At 37.5% G+C, this 20,501-nt stretch overlaps 1 protein-coding gene across 2 annotated transcripts in view; it reads right to left on the reverse strand.

The window, feature by feature from the left end:
- The window catches only part of LOC124721456 (protein DENND6B), a 215,806-nt gene that overhangs the window by 25,902 nt on the left and 169,403 nt on the right, over positions 1 to 20,501 (reverse strand). For both annotated transcript variants that reach the window (XM_047246442.1, XM_047246441.1), the window contains 3 exons: positions 19,678 to 19,928; positions 15,237 to 15,427; positions 3,085 to 3,356 (listed from right to left, as the gene is read on the reverse strand). In XM_047246442.1, coding sequence (XP_047102398.1) covers positions 3,085 to 3,356; positions 15,237 to 15,427; positions 19,678 to 19,928 — 714 coding nt within the window. The remainder of the gene's footprint in view (positions 1 to 3,084; positions 3,357 to 15,236; positions 15,428 to 19,677; positions 19,929 to 20,501) is intronic.

The following is a 20,501-nucleotide window of genomic DNA, read 5'->3' on the forward strand; positions in this document are numbered from 1 at the left end:
CACCACATGAAAGATGCTTTACATAGTGATAGAAAATGTCATGATCTTTCACTGATACTGTTACCTAGAATTGGAGGAAAACTCTATCATATCAGATTTATGATTTGCAGAATATTATTCAACTACATATACGTCCAGACTGAAATGACCACACAAGATACCACATTAAAGGTCATATTATGAAAACTGGTATTTCTCAGAAACAGATGAGCATATGAAAGATATCGAGTACACATATTCCTCTACTGCGTTGTTGAGACGTATAAATTAGTTTGAGCTGACCCGATTCTCTCCCTCTTCTAGCCACTTGGTATGTATTAAAGTAACAAAACAACTGCATACAGTTCATGACGTAACTTAAAATACATTATACTCTAGAAAACTTGATTTTAATATCCTTGTAGCCAGTATTCATACATATAAAGCCTGAAATGATATTTACAAAGACCTATTAACAGGTCCACAAAATTTATGTTTATTGGACCCAAATATGACTTCTACTAATGCAAAACATTCTACTTAAAATATGTTATATATGGCAAGTAGCACAGAGTTGGACCTCTATGGATGTTACATTAACAACCTACTACAAGTATACATTCATCAACATGGCAGTTACTTAAAGTTAGGCTGTCACTATCAGAAAATGTCTAACAAAGCATAACACAGATTCATTTGTAGCTACTGAATTATAAATACACACATAATAAAATTGCTGAAGTTGACAAAAAATGATTTAAATTCCTTCCATATGGTCTACTGCAACAGAACTTCCTGCCATTTTCATGAGACTGTTAATGGATGCTGGGTTGCTCCAGTAAGGCCTTTTATAAAGCAAGCTTGGGGACTGTGCTCTTGTCACCCAGTTACTGATGCTTCATCACAAGGTTCTTATTCTACTTCATGCTGCACTTTCATTACCTCATATGTACAGTCCCATACCTCCAAAATGTATACACCACTGGCCATTAAAATTGCTACACCAAGAAGAAATGCAGATGATAAACGGGTATTCATTGGACAAATATATTATAATAGAATTGACATGTGATTACATTTTCACGCAATTTGGGTGCATAGATCCTGAGAAATCAGTATCCAGAACAACCACCTCTGGCCATAATAACGGCTTTGATACACCTGGGCATTGAGTCAAAACACAGCTTGGATGGCATGTACAGGTACAGCTGCCCATGCAGCTTCAACACGATACCACAGTTCATCAAGAGTAGTGACTGGCGTATTGTGACAAGCCAGTTGCTCGGCCACCATTGACCAGACGTTTTCAATTGGTGAGAGATCTGGGGAATGTGCTGGCCAGGGCAGCAGTCGAACATTTTCTGTATCCAGAAGGGTCCATACAAGACCTGCAACATGCAGTCATGCATTATCCTGCTGAAATGTAGGGTTTCTCAGGGATCGAATGAAGGGTAGATTCATGGGTCATAACACATCTGAAATGTAACGTCCACTGTTCAAAGTGCCGTCAATTTGAACAAGAGGTGACCGAGACCTGTAACCAATGGCACCCCATACCATCACGCCGGGTGATACACCAGTATGGTGATGATGAATACAAGCTTCCAATGTGCATTCACCGCGATGTTGCCAAACATGGATGTGACCATCATGATGCTGTAAACAGAACCTGGACTCATCCGAAAAAATGACGCTTTGCCATTCGTGCACCCAGATTCGTCATTGAGTACACCATCGCAGGCACTCCTGTCTATGATGCAGCATCAAGGGTAACTGCAGCCATGGTCTCTGAGCTGATAGTTCATGATGCTGCAAACATCTTCAAACTGTTCGCGCAGATGGTTGTTGTCTTGCAAACGTCCCCATCTGTTGACTCAGGGATCGAGACGTGGCTGCACGATCCGTTACAGCCATGCGGATAAGATGCCTGTCATCTCGACTGCTAGTGATACAAGTCCATTGGAATCCAGCACGGCATTCGGTATTACCCTCCTGAATCCACCGATTCCATATTCTGCTAACAGTCATTGGATCTTGACCAACGCGAGCGGCAATGTCCCAATATGATAAACTGCAATCGCAATAGGCCACAATCCGACCTTTATCAAAAGTCGGAAACATGATGGTAGGCATTTCTTCTCCTTACATGAGGCATCACAACGTTTCACCAGGCAACGCTGATCAACTGCTGTTTGTGTATGAGAAATCAGTTGGAAACTTTCCTCATGTCAGCATGTTGTAGGTGTCGCCACCAGTGCCAACCTTGTGTGAATGCTCTGAAAAGCTGATCATTTGCATATCACAGCATCTTCTTCCTCTCGGTTAAATTTCGTGTCTGAAGCATGTCATCTTCATGGCGTAGTAATTTTAATGGCCGGTAGTGTAATTAACTACTGTTGTTTACCAGTTTCCTTTCAGGTCAGATTTTTACTGCTTCTTTAAGTTGACAGCCCCAAAAGAAAGATGACATTCAGAATAATTTCATTTTTATAGGCTGTGGCATGGCTGGCTTCCAAGCTAACTTGGTGGATTGGTGGAGTACAGTATTGTTTTTATAGACTCTCTACTTAATTGTGCATTCTGTCTCTCCAATATATACTTAGGCACAGTGTCAGGGGATATGGTAAAATCATGCCTTGCAGCGGCCCAGATTGTGTTTCACAGGCCTAAATAAAGAAGAGGTCTTAATTGGTGAGTAGAGAACACAATTGCATTGGGATCGTGCCAGTCTTCTTTGGCACAGTTCCCATGGAAGATGAATACTGTTGCCTGTGGGTAGGAGTGCCACAGAGTATAAGACGATACTCAAATGAGCCATCCTGCATTCATTAGTAGTTACTTGAAGATTACAGCTAGTCTCATTGCCAAAAATTGCAGAACCAATGACACAAACCAGCAGAAGAAGTATTTAAATTATAAATTCAAGAGGATCTTTGAGTAAAGAAAAACAGGAATCTAAATACACAGGGTTCATTTCCTATATCTATTGCAAGAAATTGTGCATAAAGGAACAAGTCAACAATATTACAGCAACAGACAGTGCACATCCAAAATCTAATCTAGATAAACAACATTTAGATGTAAGAGGAAGATACGGTTACTCACCTTGAAAGGGGATATATTTTTCTGAAGTGGCATGAGGCTGGCCATATATCTCTCTAAAGGGATCATGAAACTTTGTGTAACTTCAAGAAGATGCCTTTTAAGCAAAGCTGTTTGTACCTCCCCTGGTCGTTTTGTCTGAATACCTTTCATAAGTTTCTTCAGAATCAACTTATCTTTGTGGAGAAATGGTCGATAGTGGGTATAAACACCAGGCTTTGAATCCAGCATCTTTATATTGCCACCTTTCTTCAACTTGTGTTTCTGCACAGTCTCTAAGTAAAGAAAGTTATAACATTTATTGTACTCAGAGAAATACTGAAGAAATATTTTAAACATACTGTACCAGAGAGAGAGAGAGAGAGAGAGAGAGAGAGAGAGAGAGAGAGAGAGAGAGAGAGACAGAGAGAAAGAGAAACATTTCAATTAATTCTGTGGACATTTATCTCACAGTTTTAATCATTACAGTGGTTGCTTCTGTCAGGACCACAATACCAAAGAGTAGTCATATTCAGTTTTATAAGAAAATAGAACTTCCACTTTGGCTATCAAATAATTGATAAACAAGTACACAAGTTTTCTTTTACATGCCTCAGCATTACGGGCAAAACATTGGCATGCATATTAGTGAACAGCTTTGATAGGGACAGTCATTTAGGAAGCATAAAAATTTCAGTGAGTGCTACATTTATCTTTCACATGTAAATTTTTGGAATAACCCAAATGAGACCAGGCAGGTATTTTACAACTTAATACTCACATCACATGAATAGGGAGGGATAATCTCAAACTGATACCTGGTTAAATTGTAGAGTTTTACTGTATACTTTACATCTCAGTCTTTAATGCTCATAATATCCAATTAACCATAGAGTTTGACTACACACAAAGAGTATCATAATTTGTATCTAAAAGAATGCTTGGGTCTCCACAGTATATGGGTTACCCATTAACAGGATCATGCTAACACACAAAAATATGTATGTTAATGACTGCCAACTCATTTATTTAATTTATCAGAAAAAATACATCATGTAATCAGAAAAATGTACAGATAATTTCAGTCTGGTATTACAAGCATTGCCAGATTCATACAAACAGATGCACATAGTAGCACACATTTTAAATGCTGTGTGACCAATATTTAGCCACTTTACAGGCTTCATGAGTAGCTGCCATCAGTTCTTTTAGGAAGCATGTAGTTGGACACAGCTTGCAGATATGGAGATGACCAATAGTTTTCTCTCCTCTAAGTTTGCACAGGGCAGAGTCACCAGAAAATCCCCACTTCTTCAGGTTGTTCTTACACTTGCCAACTCCAGATCATGGCCTGTTGACCATATCGGCCAGTTTTCTTCTTGTTGTCTCAGTTACACAAGGAATTTAGTCTGAATGCTGAATGTTGTTCAGGGAGTTTCTGTACTATAGAGGAAATTTAATATTGATTCGAGTTGGGCAGTTGCTGATGAGTACCCATACAGAGAATGAGTCTCTAGATTTATTGTTTTATTTCTTTCTAGTCAAGCATTAGATTTGCAGTGGGTGTCTGAGGAAGAGATACCTGCTAGACAGTAGACCTTTTCTACATCTACATTCTACATTTATACTCCGCAAGCCACCCAACGGTGTGTGGCAGAGGGCACTTTACGTGCCACTGTCATAACCTCCCTTTCCTGTTCCAGTCGCGTATGGTTCGCGGGAAGAACGACTGTCTGAAAGCCTCCGTGCGCGCTCTAATCTCTCTAATTTTACATTCGTGATCTCCTTGGGAGGTATAAGTAGGGGGAAGCAATATATTTGATACCTCATCCAGAAACGCACCCTATCGAAATCTGGCGAGCAAGCTACACCGCAATGCAGAGCGCCTCTCTTGCAGAGTCTGCCACTTGAGTTTGTTAAACATCTCCGTAACGCTATCACATTACCAAATAACCCTGTGACAAAACGCGCTGCTCTTCTTTGGATCTTCTCTATCTCCTCCGTCAACCCGATCTGGTACGGATCCCACACTGATGAGCAATACTCAAGTATAGGTCGAACGAGTGTTTTGTAAGCCACCTCCTTCGTTGATGGACTACATTTTCTAAGGACTCTCCCAATGAATCTCAACCTGGTACCCGCCTTACCAACAATTAATTTTATATGATCATTCCACTTCAAATCGTTCCGCACGCATACTCCCAGATATTTTACAGAAGTAACTGCTACCAGTGTTTGTTCCGCTATCATATAATCATACAATAAAGGATCCTTCTTTCTATGTATTCGCAATACATTACATTTGTCTATGTTAAGGGTCAGTTGCCACTCCCTGCACCAAGTGCCTATCCGCTGCAGATCTTCCTGCATTTCGCTACAATTTTCTAATGCTGCAACTTCTCTGTACACTACAGCATCATCCGCGAAAAGCAGTACAGAGGGCTAAGTTTGGAGTGGAATTGATCTCAGGCAGCATGTGATGATTCTGTAAGTCTTGTTTAGGGCAATGTCACCCTGTCTGGTAAGGCTGTAGCCGTACTAGACAGGACAGGAAAATTCTGCTGCACATTAATGGAGGGCTAAGACTGATGTTCTCATAACATGAGGCTGTGTCCTCTGTTATAAGTACAGAGGGCTAAGTTTGATGTTCTCTTAACAACAGGCTGTGTCCTCCCTCCCCCCCCCCCCCCCCCCCCCCCCAGTTGTACCAGCTATTTTCTGGAGGATGTCATTTCTTGCTGATAGCTTCCTTTTGGTGTTCAAGCAGTGGGTTCTGTATGTTAGTGTTCAATCAAGCATGACTCCAGAAATATTTGGGTGTAGTGCTATGTTCTACTTGAGTGTCTTCCCAGGTCAACAGCAATTTTCTTCTTGCTTGTTTGTTTGTTATGTGGAAGGTAAATATTGTGTTTCTGATGGATTGGATTTTTGGCTTGTCGTCTTCGTAGTAACTAATGAGGTCTTTTAGAGATTGGGACAGCTTGCTTTCAACATGTTTGATACTTGTCTGTCATGCTGCTATTGCACCATCGTCTGCATAGATAAAACTCCTTGTTCCTTCTGTGCAGTGTTGGTCATTGGTGTAGATGTTAAATAAGATGGGAGCTACGATCCTTGTGGGAGGCTATTTTTCTGGCTCTTCCATCTACTTCTATGGCCTCAAAATTCAACAAAAAATCTTCAGTTTAGCAGCAGGCATTCTAATATCTGAGATAGTTTATAATCCTTTGTTATTTCATAGAGTTTCTTTAGTGGTAGCCAGTGGTTGACTGTGTCACATGGTGCTGTCAGGTCAAAGGTTGGAAGTGTGTTTGTTCTTGTATAAGTACTAGTTCTATTATTTTGGGCAGTCTGTCTAATATCATTCACTCAAGAACTTTGTGTGGATGAGAAAACAAGGAGATCAGTCTGTAGTTCTCTGTATCATTCACATCTTTGCCTGGCTTCAAAACTGCAATGACTCTGACCTTTCTCTAAAAGTTTTTGAATTTTACAGTTCCTTGTGCAGTTGGTTAGTAATTCTAAGAGCCATTGTTGGCTAATGGGACCAAATCTTATGAGTTGTTCAATGCAGACTTCTTATAGGCCTCATGCTTTGACATTTTTGCATTTGTTATGGGTAGAAAGAATAAGTTTTTTGATCAGATAATGTATTTTTGAGAAAATGCATTTTTGAAACATTTACAGTTTCCTGTTTAAAACTGTGTGTAATATATTGATATGAAATACATAGAAGTATTTTAAATCATTGTTTAAAAATTGCAGCACATGATGTTCTGCACCTAGTTTGAGAGACTGATACAGCCTGCCCTGCCAGAGATATAATTGAGCTAACACAGTTATTTTTTCTTTTGCTACACTGCAAGAGAGTTGACCATAAATTTTGCACCATTTGTATTGTTTCCTCTGTGAGTATTTTCTTCCCTTCAATATGCAAAGACCTAGAAAACATGTACATCAATGTAAGTAAGTAACAGGTATTCAAAATTCATCTCATGGCTTGTCTACATCAGTATTTGATGTCCCAGTAGCGTCTAACTCCTGCACTGGTAGTGATACATTGTGTGACATTAGAATGAGATTTTCACTCTGCAGCGGAGTGTGCACCGATATGAAACTTCCTGGAAGGTAGGAGACGAGATACTGGCAGAAGTAAAGCTGTGAGTACCGGGCGTGAGGCGTGCTTCGGTAGCTCAGATGGCAGAGCACTTGCCCGCGAAAGGCAAAGGTCCCGAGTTCGAGTCTCGGTCGGGCACACAGTTTTATTTTGCCAGGAAGTTTCATATCAGCGCACACTCCACTGCAGAGTGAAAATCTCATTCTGAAAACATCCCCCACGCTGTGGCTAAGCCATGTCTCTGCAGTATCCTTTCTTTCAGGAATGCTAGATCTGCTAGGTTCACAGGAGAGCTTCTGTAAAGTTTGGAAGGTAGGAGACGAGATACTGGCAGAAGTAAAGCTGTGAGTACAGGGCATGAGTCGTGCTTCAGTAGCTCAGATGGCAGAGCACTTGTCCACGAAAGGCAATGGTCCCGAGTTCGAGTCTCGGTCGGGCACACAGTTTTAATCTGCCAGGAAGTTTCATCGTGTGACATTGATGGCACTAAACCTGAAAATGCTTCAAAAGGAAAACTAGCTATAATTGAAGAACAATACAAGAATCTAAATGCTGGGACTACAAAATATGAGATAATTAGCGTGTCAGTATTATCAGGTGGTTTGGAGAACAATGTGTGATGCAAACAATGTGGAGTATGTGGTGTTTCACTAAAAACATACACATATGTAGGATTTGTTTGTGAATTAGAGTTGATATTATATTTTTCAATTCCTTGCATGTTACTGCAGATACTGATAACCTATACGATATAAACATTATACTGATTTCTGGATTACAGTCTATAGGTAAGGGCAGGGCTGCAGGTGCCATGTTATGTGGTGTGATGTACCTCCCTACTCAACACTTAAAATTTGACAAATACTTCATTGCAATAGACTCTGCTATTGAAGATGTAGCACAGGAAAATATGAAAAATGCAGTTGAGGAAGCTGCTGTTGAAAATAATAATAACAGGCACCTGTCCATAGCTTTTGATGGGAACTGGCAGAAGAGAGGACACACATATCTAAATGGTCTTGTAACAGCTGCAAGTGTGGACACTGCCAATGTAGTTGATGTGCCAATACTTTCAAAGCATTGCTGATGCAACGACAGAATTAAAAATAAACATTAAGAAGAGTGCACAGCAAGTTATTATGGTTCAAATGGCAGTATGGATGTTGCTGGAGTGATAAGTATTTATCAACACTCAGTAAAATGGTACAATGATAGATACATAAATTACCTTGGAGATGGTGACTCAAAGGCAATCAAAGAAATTGAGGAATTAAGGCCTTATGGGAACAATGTGAAAATTTGCAGACTAGAATGTGTTGGCTGCATTCAGAAAAGGATGCGCTCAAGACTTTAAAAGCTCTAGGCTAGCATGAAAGGCAAGAAACTGGCATATGGAAAAACTTTAGATAGGAAAAACAGACCGGCAGATGCTGCTTTGGACTGTATTCAGAAGTGCCAGGATTTAGCAATTAGGCAGAATACAGCAGATGCAGAATTGATCAGAAGAGCAGTCTGGGCACCATTTTTCACACTGCTTCATGCAGTGAGAATCCCCAAATGGGCTACGTCCAAAAGGTGAAGGTAGTTGGTGCAAGCACAACAGAGGCAAGGTAACTGAACAACAATACAGTCACCATCACCATTTGCCACTTGCCGTAATGAACAAAATAAAACCAAAATTCTGAGACCTTACAGATATTAGTCAACTAAAGAAATGTTTTCATGGCTGGACTCAAAATCCAAATGATTTAGTGAACCATATGATATGAAACAGACAACCTAAAATGCTGTTTGTGGATATAAACACTCTTCGCTTTAGCATTTATGATGCTGTTTCACCATTCAGTCAGGGCAATATAACAAAGTGCAAAGTTTTTCAGAAGATGAGGCTCTGCATGGGATTATGAACTGCAGCAGCTATACTTTGTTTAGACAAGGAACACCTCAAGTCTTCAGATAATACTGTAAATATCTATTCAAAAATGGCTGGACAACTTAGGAGAGCCACAAACAGGAAGTTGTTGGACAATTCTGATGATACTAGCTATGGAGCAGAGATATATTGGAGCAAATACTTTTAAGATCCTTTCCTATAGCTTTAGTTTTTTGGTATATAAGGGACATTTTCTCATAGTCTATTTATAGCAGAAAGATGAAATTTTCACGAGTTGTTCCTTAAGGCCTTCTAATATATCTGAACTAAAAGATTTGTGAGAATATTTTGTATTAAGAGATTTGTATTCTAAATTCCTTGTTAAAATGTATAATTTTTTAAAAAAATTAGGAAAAAATATCACAAAAACTAAACTTTCTTTTTCCAAAGTGATTAATCCAGCACAAACGCAGACCATATGCTCAAGTTCTGTAAAAATTCAAGAGTACAGTCATAACACCTCATGACAAAATGTTTGTAACTTTTGGCTCAGTATAACATTATAAGCACAGGGCATTCCACATACCCTTAAATGCTTTATTAAGATCATTCGTGATCAAAGGATCATGCAAAATGCTACTGTTATGTTCATTAAATATTTCTAATTTCTTTTTCTCTTTTTCAGAAGTTTTGCTTGGTTTGGAACTTTCAATGAACTAATTTGCTATTTGGTTCACAGATATGTTGCTGTGGATTTTGCTCTCAGAAGGAGCATTACTTCAGCATTTCGGTAGCCTTTTGTCTATTTCCACCCAAGTCTCCTGTCTCCATTAACTGCGTGCATTTTGACTCAGAAATAGAGGAAATGACACACTGATTAGTTCTGATGGTTTCAGCACTAAATGTGTTCATTTTGAAATGGTATTTATATTTGTTCAACACGGTAGACATTTCTGGAGTAAGTCCCTGTATGTATATATATCTGCAGCCTCTAGGAATAGCTTTGTGGATGCAGAACCTTACGGTGTTTGCAAACTCTTCATATGTTCCAGAATAGGTTGAATAGTTTTTTTCTGCACATCTAACATGGTGATGAAATTTGTAGGCATACCGATTTGATGCTTTGTTACGACAGGTTTTCACTAACCAAATTAAGGCCAGGTTTGTTACCACATTGCCATGTGCCACAACTGAAAGATGGGGGTAGTTTGTTGTCATTGAAAAGTGACAGCTCATGATGTCCTGTCCATTCTAGAATGGCCTCTCCATTTACATTGCCTTCAGGGTATCCCTAGGCAGTGCTGTGGCTGTTGAAACCACCAATGAAAACAGAAGTTTTCTGAAATTTGAAATTAGGAGGAGGATTGAAAGAACTGAACTAATATAATTCAGTGGCATTTTCTCCAATATACAGTTTTTTGGGAATGGAGACAGGCTCCCCAGTATTTACATTTGCACAACTAAGTTTGTCAGCAAGTTGCTTAATGTAAATATTAATACACGATGGGACACTACTTTTGAAATCAATTTTTTTAAGCTATTTTCTCATAATGCAGTCTCTCTGTGAACCATCCTAACATACATAAATGCTTTCAAACTTACCAATGATGGTCACTATATCATTTCTGCCCATTTGCAACTGCAGAATCCTTGTTTCCGACTCAGAAATTACTATAGCCTATGGTCTCTACAGAAACCACTAAAATACTTACTGATGAAGTGTGACACATGTTTAGAAGCAGAGTGGCTATCTTAAGTATTACAGTCCTGTACAACTGTGTGTTGTGTCGTTTTTTCTTTTCCCCAAACCTATTCAGTAACAATGAAACATTAACTGCCTCTGCTTTACTCACTTCTTAATTTCCTTATGCTGATTCACATTTTCTATCTAACTCCAATGTAATTGTGCATGACATTGCATAAACTATCTGCTAATCATGTAAGCTTGTTAATAATTCTAGTTTTCACAAATTTACATACAGGTAATGAATGAGGAACTGATTAATCTAGTCATGAACAACAATGAACTATGTGGAGGCTTAAGAATTTGGTGCACTAAATCTTTTGTATTTTCTGATAGGCATGTACAATAAGTAACTCCAATGGGAATTTGTAATTGAAGTTGAACTGGATATAATCAGTTTTGATGAGGTTTACTGTCAGTGAGTTTGCTTCAAACCACGTTTGGAGTCCTGAAAGTAATTTTTTGAGATCAGCCTTTAGATTGGCAGACTTTCTGGAAGGCTAGTATTGTCAGCGATGTAGTGAACTTGTATGTTTTGTACAAGAAAGGTAAATCATTTATATATATGAGAAATAGCAGCAGGCCAAGGACAGGTGCCTAAGGTAATTCTTGGAGTACAGTACCCCAGTCAGACTCTACTCCCTCACCTGCTTTGCCCCTCTCACCCAAAACCACCTTCTGCTTCCTTTTTTGGAGGTAGGATTTTCACCAGTTTGTAACAGAACAAGGTGGGAGCATTCTACTTGTTCTTATACCAATCCTGATGCCACTTTTATTGTTTCTTCCTTTTCTGGTATATTTTTGTTAGCAGTGTCTATAAGTTAATTACATGAAATAAGTAATTTCTTATTAATGCTGTATTTCACAAAACTCTATTATTCACAGGATAGTTTTCAGACTGCTGAGGCACATTTAGTTTCTATGGAAACATTTTATTTACAGAAATGGTCATAATTTATGATACCTGTAGACCATGTACATTTCAAAATTCCATACTGCTAAAAATTGTTCATTTCAAGATTGCCATAGGTCATTTAAAAGTTCCTCATTCTCCACTTTTCGACAAACATTTGATTTTCCCAAAACATGATATTTCCAGAGTTATTAATGTTTAAAATTTTCATGTTCTAGAATGTTTGAATCTTAAAGTGTAATTCTTCCCAAAATCCAGTGACACTGTTTTGCAGCCCTGATTTTTCTGCTTCTGAAAACGTGTATTTTCAGTCAAATGACCTATTAGTTTTTAAATTATCCACTTCACACAACTTTTTGGTGAATTTTGGGAATTCTTTGCACATTAAATTGCTCTCCTATAAAATAGTAGCAATAATTTTGCCATTTTTAACTATACAGCGTCACTGCAAATTGTATTTTTATCCCTTCTAATTTTACTGGATTTTATATTGATGTCTAAAATATAACAACTTAGTATATCACCAATTTGTAATTTTCTGTAATATTCACATCTACAAATAGACTTCATGCACGATGGCCAGTAGCTGCAATGTCCACAATCCACATTTCCATGAAGCAATTCTCACGAGTTCACATCTTCTAGTCAGACTGTACAGTCACTGTGTAATTAGTCAGCTGCATCTAACTATTACAATGTAAAGTTCCTCACTCAGTTATCTATGCATCCACTTGAAAATCTCTTTTAAATCACTGAGGGAGTCTGTGAAGTGCAGATGTGTTACATATTAATAGCTAAAATTACTAAATAAAAGCTGATCATCTTAGGTTTAAAGCTATAAATGCAATGCATGAAATAAGAGAACTTGACTGTGTTGTGGTATTAAATCATTACTTACTTTGAAAGAACCTATTAGTTAGCAGAAGAAGGTTGGTGAAGATGGACATCCAAGAGACTTATCATGTCAAGTAACAGACTAGTAACGTTACAAGTTTACCACTGCCTCTCTGACACCATAGTGAAACACTCTATGAGAAAACCCAACTGGCTTCATTTTTTTTAACTAGGGAATTCCAGTACATTGTTCACTGATGATGTCAAAGTTTTCAGAGTGTCTCAGCATTCTGGGATACAGTACTTTCTTGAGGACTTTCATGAATGTGGTCAAGAATTATCCAAAGTGACCCTGATTTTAACAAGATTTGGTTCATGCACGAAGGAGCTTGACCCCCTTGAAGCAGGAGAGCATTTTATGTCCTGGAGGAGCACTTTGGGGACCATATTCTGGCTCTGGGATACCCAGATGCCCCTGGCATGGGCTTCGATTGGCCACCACATTATCTGGATCTGAACACGTGGGACTCCTTTTTGTGGGACTATATTAAAGGCAAGGTGTACGGGAATAACCTGGAAACCATTGCCGAGCTGAAAACAGTCATTCGGGAGGTCATCGACAGCATCGATATTCCGACACTTCAGCGGGTCATGCAGAATTTCACTATTTGACTGTACCACATCATTGCCAATGATAATAGGCATACCAAACATATCATAACCTAAATCTGAAGATCTGTAATGACATTTACATATAGAACAAAGTGTGTGCACACTGTAGTTTGTAACTAATTTACATTTTGTTTCATAAAGTTCAATAATTGTCCTCCTGTACATTCTCCTGCACTAAATGAACAGACTTTTTTTCACTACTGAAACTACCTTGCAAGACTATTACTGTCATTAAAAACACTTAAAACAAAAAATTGTAATCGGAGCTTTCAGAACTACAGAGTGTTCTTCATGGAAGAAAGAGGGCTAGATTAACTTCTCCCTCTGCCTCTCCCCTCTCCTCTCTCCCATCCCATTTTTGCAGCCTTTCTCACTCAGATTTAATGTTGAAGAGGAGCCACCTTTTGCAAGAATGAGTAGAAACAAAGATTAAGGAGAATGTTTCAGAGAGAGTTAAGGAGTAGGAGGTCATAGACACAGTTAATTGGTAAGCACTGGAAACTTTAGATCAAAGATGATGGTAAGAACAGATTGAGAAGCACAGATGGATAACAAGAGGAAGATAATTCAACAACAGAACAACAGAAAGAATAATGCAACTAAGAAACAAAAAGAAATGGGGAAAAGAATGAGGAAATGTGTATGTTAGGGTGGGAGAGCAGGGGGCAGGGTGGTAATACATGTAGACACTTGGGTGTGCATGCAGCGAATCTTTGAGGTACATGAGATGTGCACTACATTTTGATAAAATGGCAAAGGGGTCAAAAATGATTTTAAATGGTCATATTTCCCTAAACATATGTTCTTTCAATGGGACTTCCACACTGAAGTTAAAAATTCAGCACAAATCCATATAGAAGAATTTGCCAATGTTGAGTCCTCATGTGAATGTTATTAACTGAGATTAACATTATGCATCAACAGGTGAAAAGGGAAACATATTAGAACAAATCCCCCATTAACCTGGTTTGATACATTAAAAATAAATTGTTCATTCCAGAATACAATGAAAGATCATCCATGAATGATCATAAAAGTTCCTCTTGGATAAAAGCTGAAAATTCATTCAATATATGGCATAGGGTACCATTTTCAAGGAGGGAAGAGCAAAGAGGATGAGATTATAAAACATTTTCACAACAAGGTAAAAATAAAATAGACAATAAATATCCAACAAAAATAAATGTTGCTTACATAGAAAAGTTTGGGAACATTAACACAAAAGAAATAACTACTGCAGGAAAAAATTGTAGACGGGAGACTGATATATCCAGAGAATAATATCATAAAGCAAAGTGATAGCTGACGGTGGTAAATAGCCATCTGTCCATCTGATGAAGGCAATCTGTTGAAATGTGTACTTTACAATTGATGTGGATAAATACAATGGCATTTAAAAGTTCTTTCATTGTATAAACTCATCATGATTGCTGATCTCTTTCTAGACTTCTTGTGTTGTACAACTAGCCTTTGTACCTTGACACATTTCTCAATCAAATTTCACTTTTGATGCTGTGGTAGCTGTATACTGTGAGCACGCACAATTAAATAGCACATGCCTACATGGTCGGCCTAAAGCGGCCAGTGCGCATTGGCAAAGAAAGCGCTGCACCATGTGATACACAATCATATGTAAGGCAGCACAGCTGGGCCTTCAACAGACTGATGTTTATGTGATAGATGTATGCTCCATGTTAGACTGTATGTTACTGTTCATCCTGGTTAAGTACTACTTCATTCAGTGTCTTAGTATCTCTCTGCATGTGGAAACAGAGTAAAGTTGGTTGGTTGGAATTGTGATATTGTGTTTGTGCAACATTACAATAAATGCAGTTGCAAGACTATTACTTCAGTAGCAGACACTAAATAATTTCTAACAGGGCATGAAAATAGTTTATTTACAAAGTTTGAATTGTCTCCTTTTTCATTCCAGTAGCATATCTCACAACTGACCGCTATAATAGATTTGGAGGCAAGACACTCAACACCATGCTACAGAAATATACATATATAGAAACCATACCTGTATTGGATGGCTCACATATTCTAATTATGTGTGGCCAGTGCTGCAGTGTTTTTGCAAAGAACGGATTTGTCACACCAAGAATGACATATGGAGGAGCATGAGCTTTAGTAGTATATTCTTTGAACTCACTGTCATGGATAGTGAAGTATGGTCGATAATCACCACAATATGTCAGTGGTGCAATCATGCTATAACCAGGCAAAAATATGAAAACAATTAGAATGCAAGTAAAGAACTTATTGTGTCTAACAATTATTTACAAAATATTCAAAAATTGATTTAATGAACTTCAAACACTATGTAATTTATATTCAGAAACTATTACCCTGGCCTTTATTTCTCAACTACACCAATAAGAAATAAATCTAAAATCATGAACCAGAGGTCCCACATAAAAGCACATGATGCATTGTATATGGTTGTAATCATAGAGTCATACACCTATGGAAACGTTAGCTGGGAAAACAATCTTAGTATGATGTGTATCACTCTTTATCTACAACTCAGACCAGCAAACATGTAAAGAAACTTTCATATCAGTTTTTACAGTGTTTCACAACAAAAGCAACACAAGTAAAACTAAAATTTATAGATATATATGTATGTATGTATGAAGGAAAGCTGCCAAGCTGTTTACTTGGTGAAGCACAAATTAACTTTTATAGATACATGTTTCAGACTCGCTATTGTTTATAGTTTGTATTGCACATTATTTCATGTACAGAATATGACAATTTTGTGACTGTAAGTGGATGAAAGTCAGCCTTTACCCAGCTGTGACAGCATTCTTTTACAATGACAAGGTCAATATAATTTGCTACAACAGCTGCAGAAAATGCCCAGTTGGCAAGCCAAGATTATGTTGGGTTGGAAGTGAACCCAGTTTAACTGGTCTGACGCTGTTAGTCAGGTGGTGTGTCAAACTGTATCTGTAGAAGCCTGACCTACACCCCAAATGGATAGACAGTAGTAATGATATAGACCCCAACACCATGATGCTTTATACATCAGTGTATTTAATATTCCCTATCAGCTGCTACTCTCCTGGTTGACTTCACACAAGTAAACAAGCATCACTGATGCCAAGTCAGAGTCTTCTCTTATCATTAACCACAGTTTTGAATTATCCATTCCCACTCCCTCCCAACCCACATGTATGTGTTTGAGTACACTATAACAGGAGAGCTACACAGCAGGAAGTGTGAGAGAAAGTCTGGTGAGTGGCACTCTTCTTTTTGGCCCCACTTCCAGTAAGCAGTTCCTGGTGGTCCTAGCTGATACTCTCATTGCTATATTGATGCTACTTTGTGTTTCAGCTGTCATTTGATCAACAATGGCTACTTGTACAATACTTCAAGCAAGAAAGTGTATGGTGCCACTACCAGAAATATAGCAATAAGATAGACATCCAGTCTCCCACAAGCCCACATATATGACATCACTAAAGTTCAATTAATTACATGAATTGTGCTTCTGTATGCCATCCTGGCATATCTTCAATATTCACTAACCCAGTAGGATGTCAAATAGTGTCTCTGGAGGGTCACATTTTTCACACTCAGGACATGTTTCCTAATCAGTCCATAGCATGGTGCTTTGAATCATTCATTGCCTTCACAGCCCTTACTCCATACAAATAAGAGAATTTCAGAAGTGCTCATTTTCCATTTCTCACTACTTTGTAAAAGTAACACTCATCTTACATTAATAGCAGAAATCACTAGCACACATTACTGATAAATATCATTACAACTTGTCAGTAGTGTACACAAGCATTTTTTTGAAAGGCCTCTCATAAATGGTTTACTGTTTGCATAATATTTCCATTTGTGCTGCATATACATATCTACTTAGAAAATGCATTTTTCTCCATTTAACACAACAATATTTAACAAAATTGGTAAAACAAGAATTTATTTAACAATAACTTCTAACAAATACCACAAACCACAGTTTCTCAGGATGTTCATCAGTAAATACTCATGGAGTCCATAGAAGCAATATCACCAAAGCTTACTAAATAAAAATGAACTACATAAAAGAGTTAATCATAATTACGGACATAATAATAGGAAATGTATACAAGAGAAAGCTTGTTGACAACCTCTCCAGAAAAATCAAGATCATGGCAGTACCAACAGAAAATTGCACTAATAAAGTAATTAATGCAGTTGATTTTAGCCTATTCCAGTAGACTTTTACATAAACACACAACACAATCTTGTTTTAAAAAATTGAATATTCACACATCTATACAAAAATATTTTAAGAGATACAAGAAAATATTAGTATATGTCTAACATACAGAAAATCAAAATAGAAGACTTTCATGTCAGCATACTATAGTTGAAAAAGGTATCTGAGGATGCCAGTAAAATACAATGAGCAATGTTCCTGAAATTGAAAGTAGCAACATTAGAGAATTGGGCTTTAGGTATGACACATAGAAAGAGACTGAAACATATGTGACACCAAAACTGAGCAACAATTCAAGAAGTTGTTGGAAATGGATACTGCAATGCTACATAAAAATTGTTATCAGTCAAAGGGCAAACATGAAGAAGGTATACAAAATAGACAACTGATTTCCGGTCCTATTGTCTTAGCAATTTTGCATCATACATCAAATCATTAATAAGTCTCCACAGGTCTCCTTAAGAGTCCACTGAGCACCAGGAGAAATTAAATTAAATTCAGAGGAGTCTAAATTATGCAACAAAGTTGTTGTCCATTCATCCTATCAGTAATAGTGGAACTTCGACAACCTCCAAGAAGTTTCACTGAAATGGAACATAGCGACAATTGGTTTGTGTTTGTTATCTGTCAGGAAGAGGAACATCATCATCTCACTGAAAATCATTTAAGACTACAGTAATATTCAGAAAAAGGGCATGTGACCATCCACAGAAGTATCAGACCTGAGGGTGCTGTCGTGGAGGGAGCCCTGTTGTTAATTACCAACTGGCAGAATGTTCATGAGTCTCATTCAGTTTCTTACACAAGAAATGATGCACCTAGCCTTTTGTAGACATTCAAGCACTATACCTCAACACACAAAAGACTGGTGAGAAGCAATCAGTAAAATCAGTGACAATGCAGAGCCTACATTCAGACTATATCATAAGAATATTTAAAATTTGCAGAGCAATAGACAAATGAGATTCTGAGTCATGAAAATAGTTTCACACATCATCAGTCCAGAGAAATAAACAAATGAGGAACATCTACAAACTGATATCAATGTTGCAGCATCTGTGTTGACATAGGAATTGTGTAATAGATGGTGGAGCCAACACACAATCCTAATGGACTTCACAGTGCTTTACATACTTTGTGATTTATTTGTGAAGTATACAGTGTCAGAAAATTAACACAAGTCATAAAGAAGATATTGCACTGTGATGTATTTCTGGAGAATATGCTGGACCTGCTAGCTGTTGGAGAGATATACTTGAACATACATCCCAAAATGCAATATATTTTCCACACTTACAGGTTACAGAATGCACATGGTTAAAACATATACGACATGTGACTATGTCACATATACTATTTGAAGATGGCTAATGGCCAATACTGGTAATTAACTACATCCAATACATACAATATTATACAGCCAAAATGGAACAACGCTAATATCTTGTACACAGATCTTATTAAAGCAGTTTATTTTCTGAAGCTCTATGGGTGGTGCAATATAGATTTTACCACCCACTGCAAATATATATTTTAAAAAAAACTTTGTTATAGATTGACACTTGAGCCTTGATGGAGGAAATACTGAAGTAGCTCCACAATCATTTATTACGAGTTCTCACGAATGTTTCAGAATTATTACGAAATTATATTAATTGTGGTTCAGTAAAGAACTCCTGATTTCTACCTTATATATCAAAACAAAAACAGGGTGCTAAGAAAACCAATAATTAGTCTCCACTAAATGAAAGAGCATTTACACAATAATCACATTATCTTTAATAATGTTTGGTGCAACAGAAGGTGCTACATCAGTCTTTAAAAATGGAGGGGGGTGAGGTTCCCCTGACAACAGCTCTTAATTTTATGAGAGAAGGAGAAATTTATGGGGAATTAATTTATATCTTGAGAATTTTAATATAGGCAGTGTTAGTGTTTTGAAAGCTAGATCTGCAGAACACAACAGTTATAAACTGAGGACATCAAAGACACTTAGTATCTAATGAGACAAATAAGAAAACATATTAATACTAATTAATCCACATGCCAATCATATATTATAGCAGCAAAACTTCTACGCAATTGAGAATTCACTATCAAATAATTTCTTAGTAAGTATATCAGGATTTCTGCTACATTACACAATACCAAATTGCACCAGTAGTATTATAAGCAAACTTTATTTGTTTAACATGCAAACAAAACACAGTGCGCTACTTTAACTGCATTGAAAAATACATACCTTACAAGAGCTTGCACCATTTCTGAACATGTAGAGGGAGATGAAGCCATTACCACGATTGGCTCACCAGTAAGTACTAATTCCCATAAGAGGAGTACATGTGAGACAACAGGTGAAAAACATCGGAATAAGTTTACTTCATGAATAGAGCGGAGGACAGTTGGTGGTGGCTGCACTAATGAATTCATTCTTGGAGGTGAGCCTGATGGAACTACACTGCATGGCTTTTTGCTTTGAACAGGAATATAAGCCTGAAAGGTCCAAAAAATTTGAATTAACAGCATATACTATGTTACTGGTTAATAAACTCTGTTTCTACAAACAACATGTTTCCACTATAGCAGTACCCATACACAGAAAGTTTATAATGACAGTGAGAAAGTTAACACAATACATTATTAAGTAAGAGGTTGGTGACAGAAATAATTCTTATGTATTGAACTGTATTTTCTTCCATACAATAGTATTCTATCAACTGACACTACCAAATGAACTTAGCAGGTCATTCTGAAAGCATTGCTAGTGATTGGTTTCTGGATCACTGACATTCATTCAATAAAATTGTACAATAATAGCAAACATAATAGATTATTGATACAAGTTTCAGCAATATGCCATCATCGGAAGAGATGTAGTGGCCCTTAATGTTGTGCTCCAAATGATATTCAGTTCACAGTCAGCCACAAAGATGAGTTCAGAGTATTTTCAGGACATGACTTTTAATTTCAAAATGAGTTTGAGTATCAAGATCAGCCAAGTCTTGCGCAGAGGACCCATCCTGACTGTGCACTTTAAGTAATTTATGGAAACCATAAAAACATAAA

This window comes from Schistocerca piceifrons, chromosome X (genome assembly GCF_021461385.2).
Source record: "Schistocerca piceifrons isolate TAMUIC-IGC-003096 chromosome X, iqSchPice1.1, whole genome shotgun sequence".
Classification (NCBI taxonomy): Eukaryota; Metazoa; Arthropoda; class Insecta; order Orthoptera; family Acrididae; genus Schistocerca; species Schistocerca piceifrons.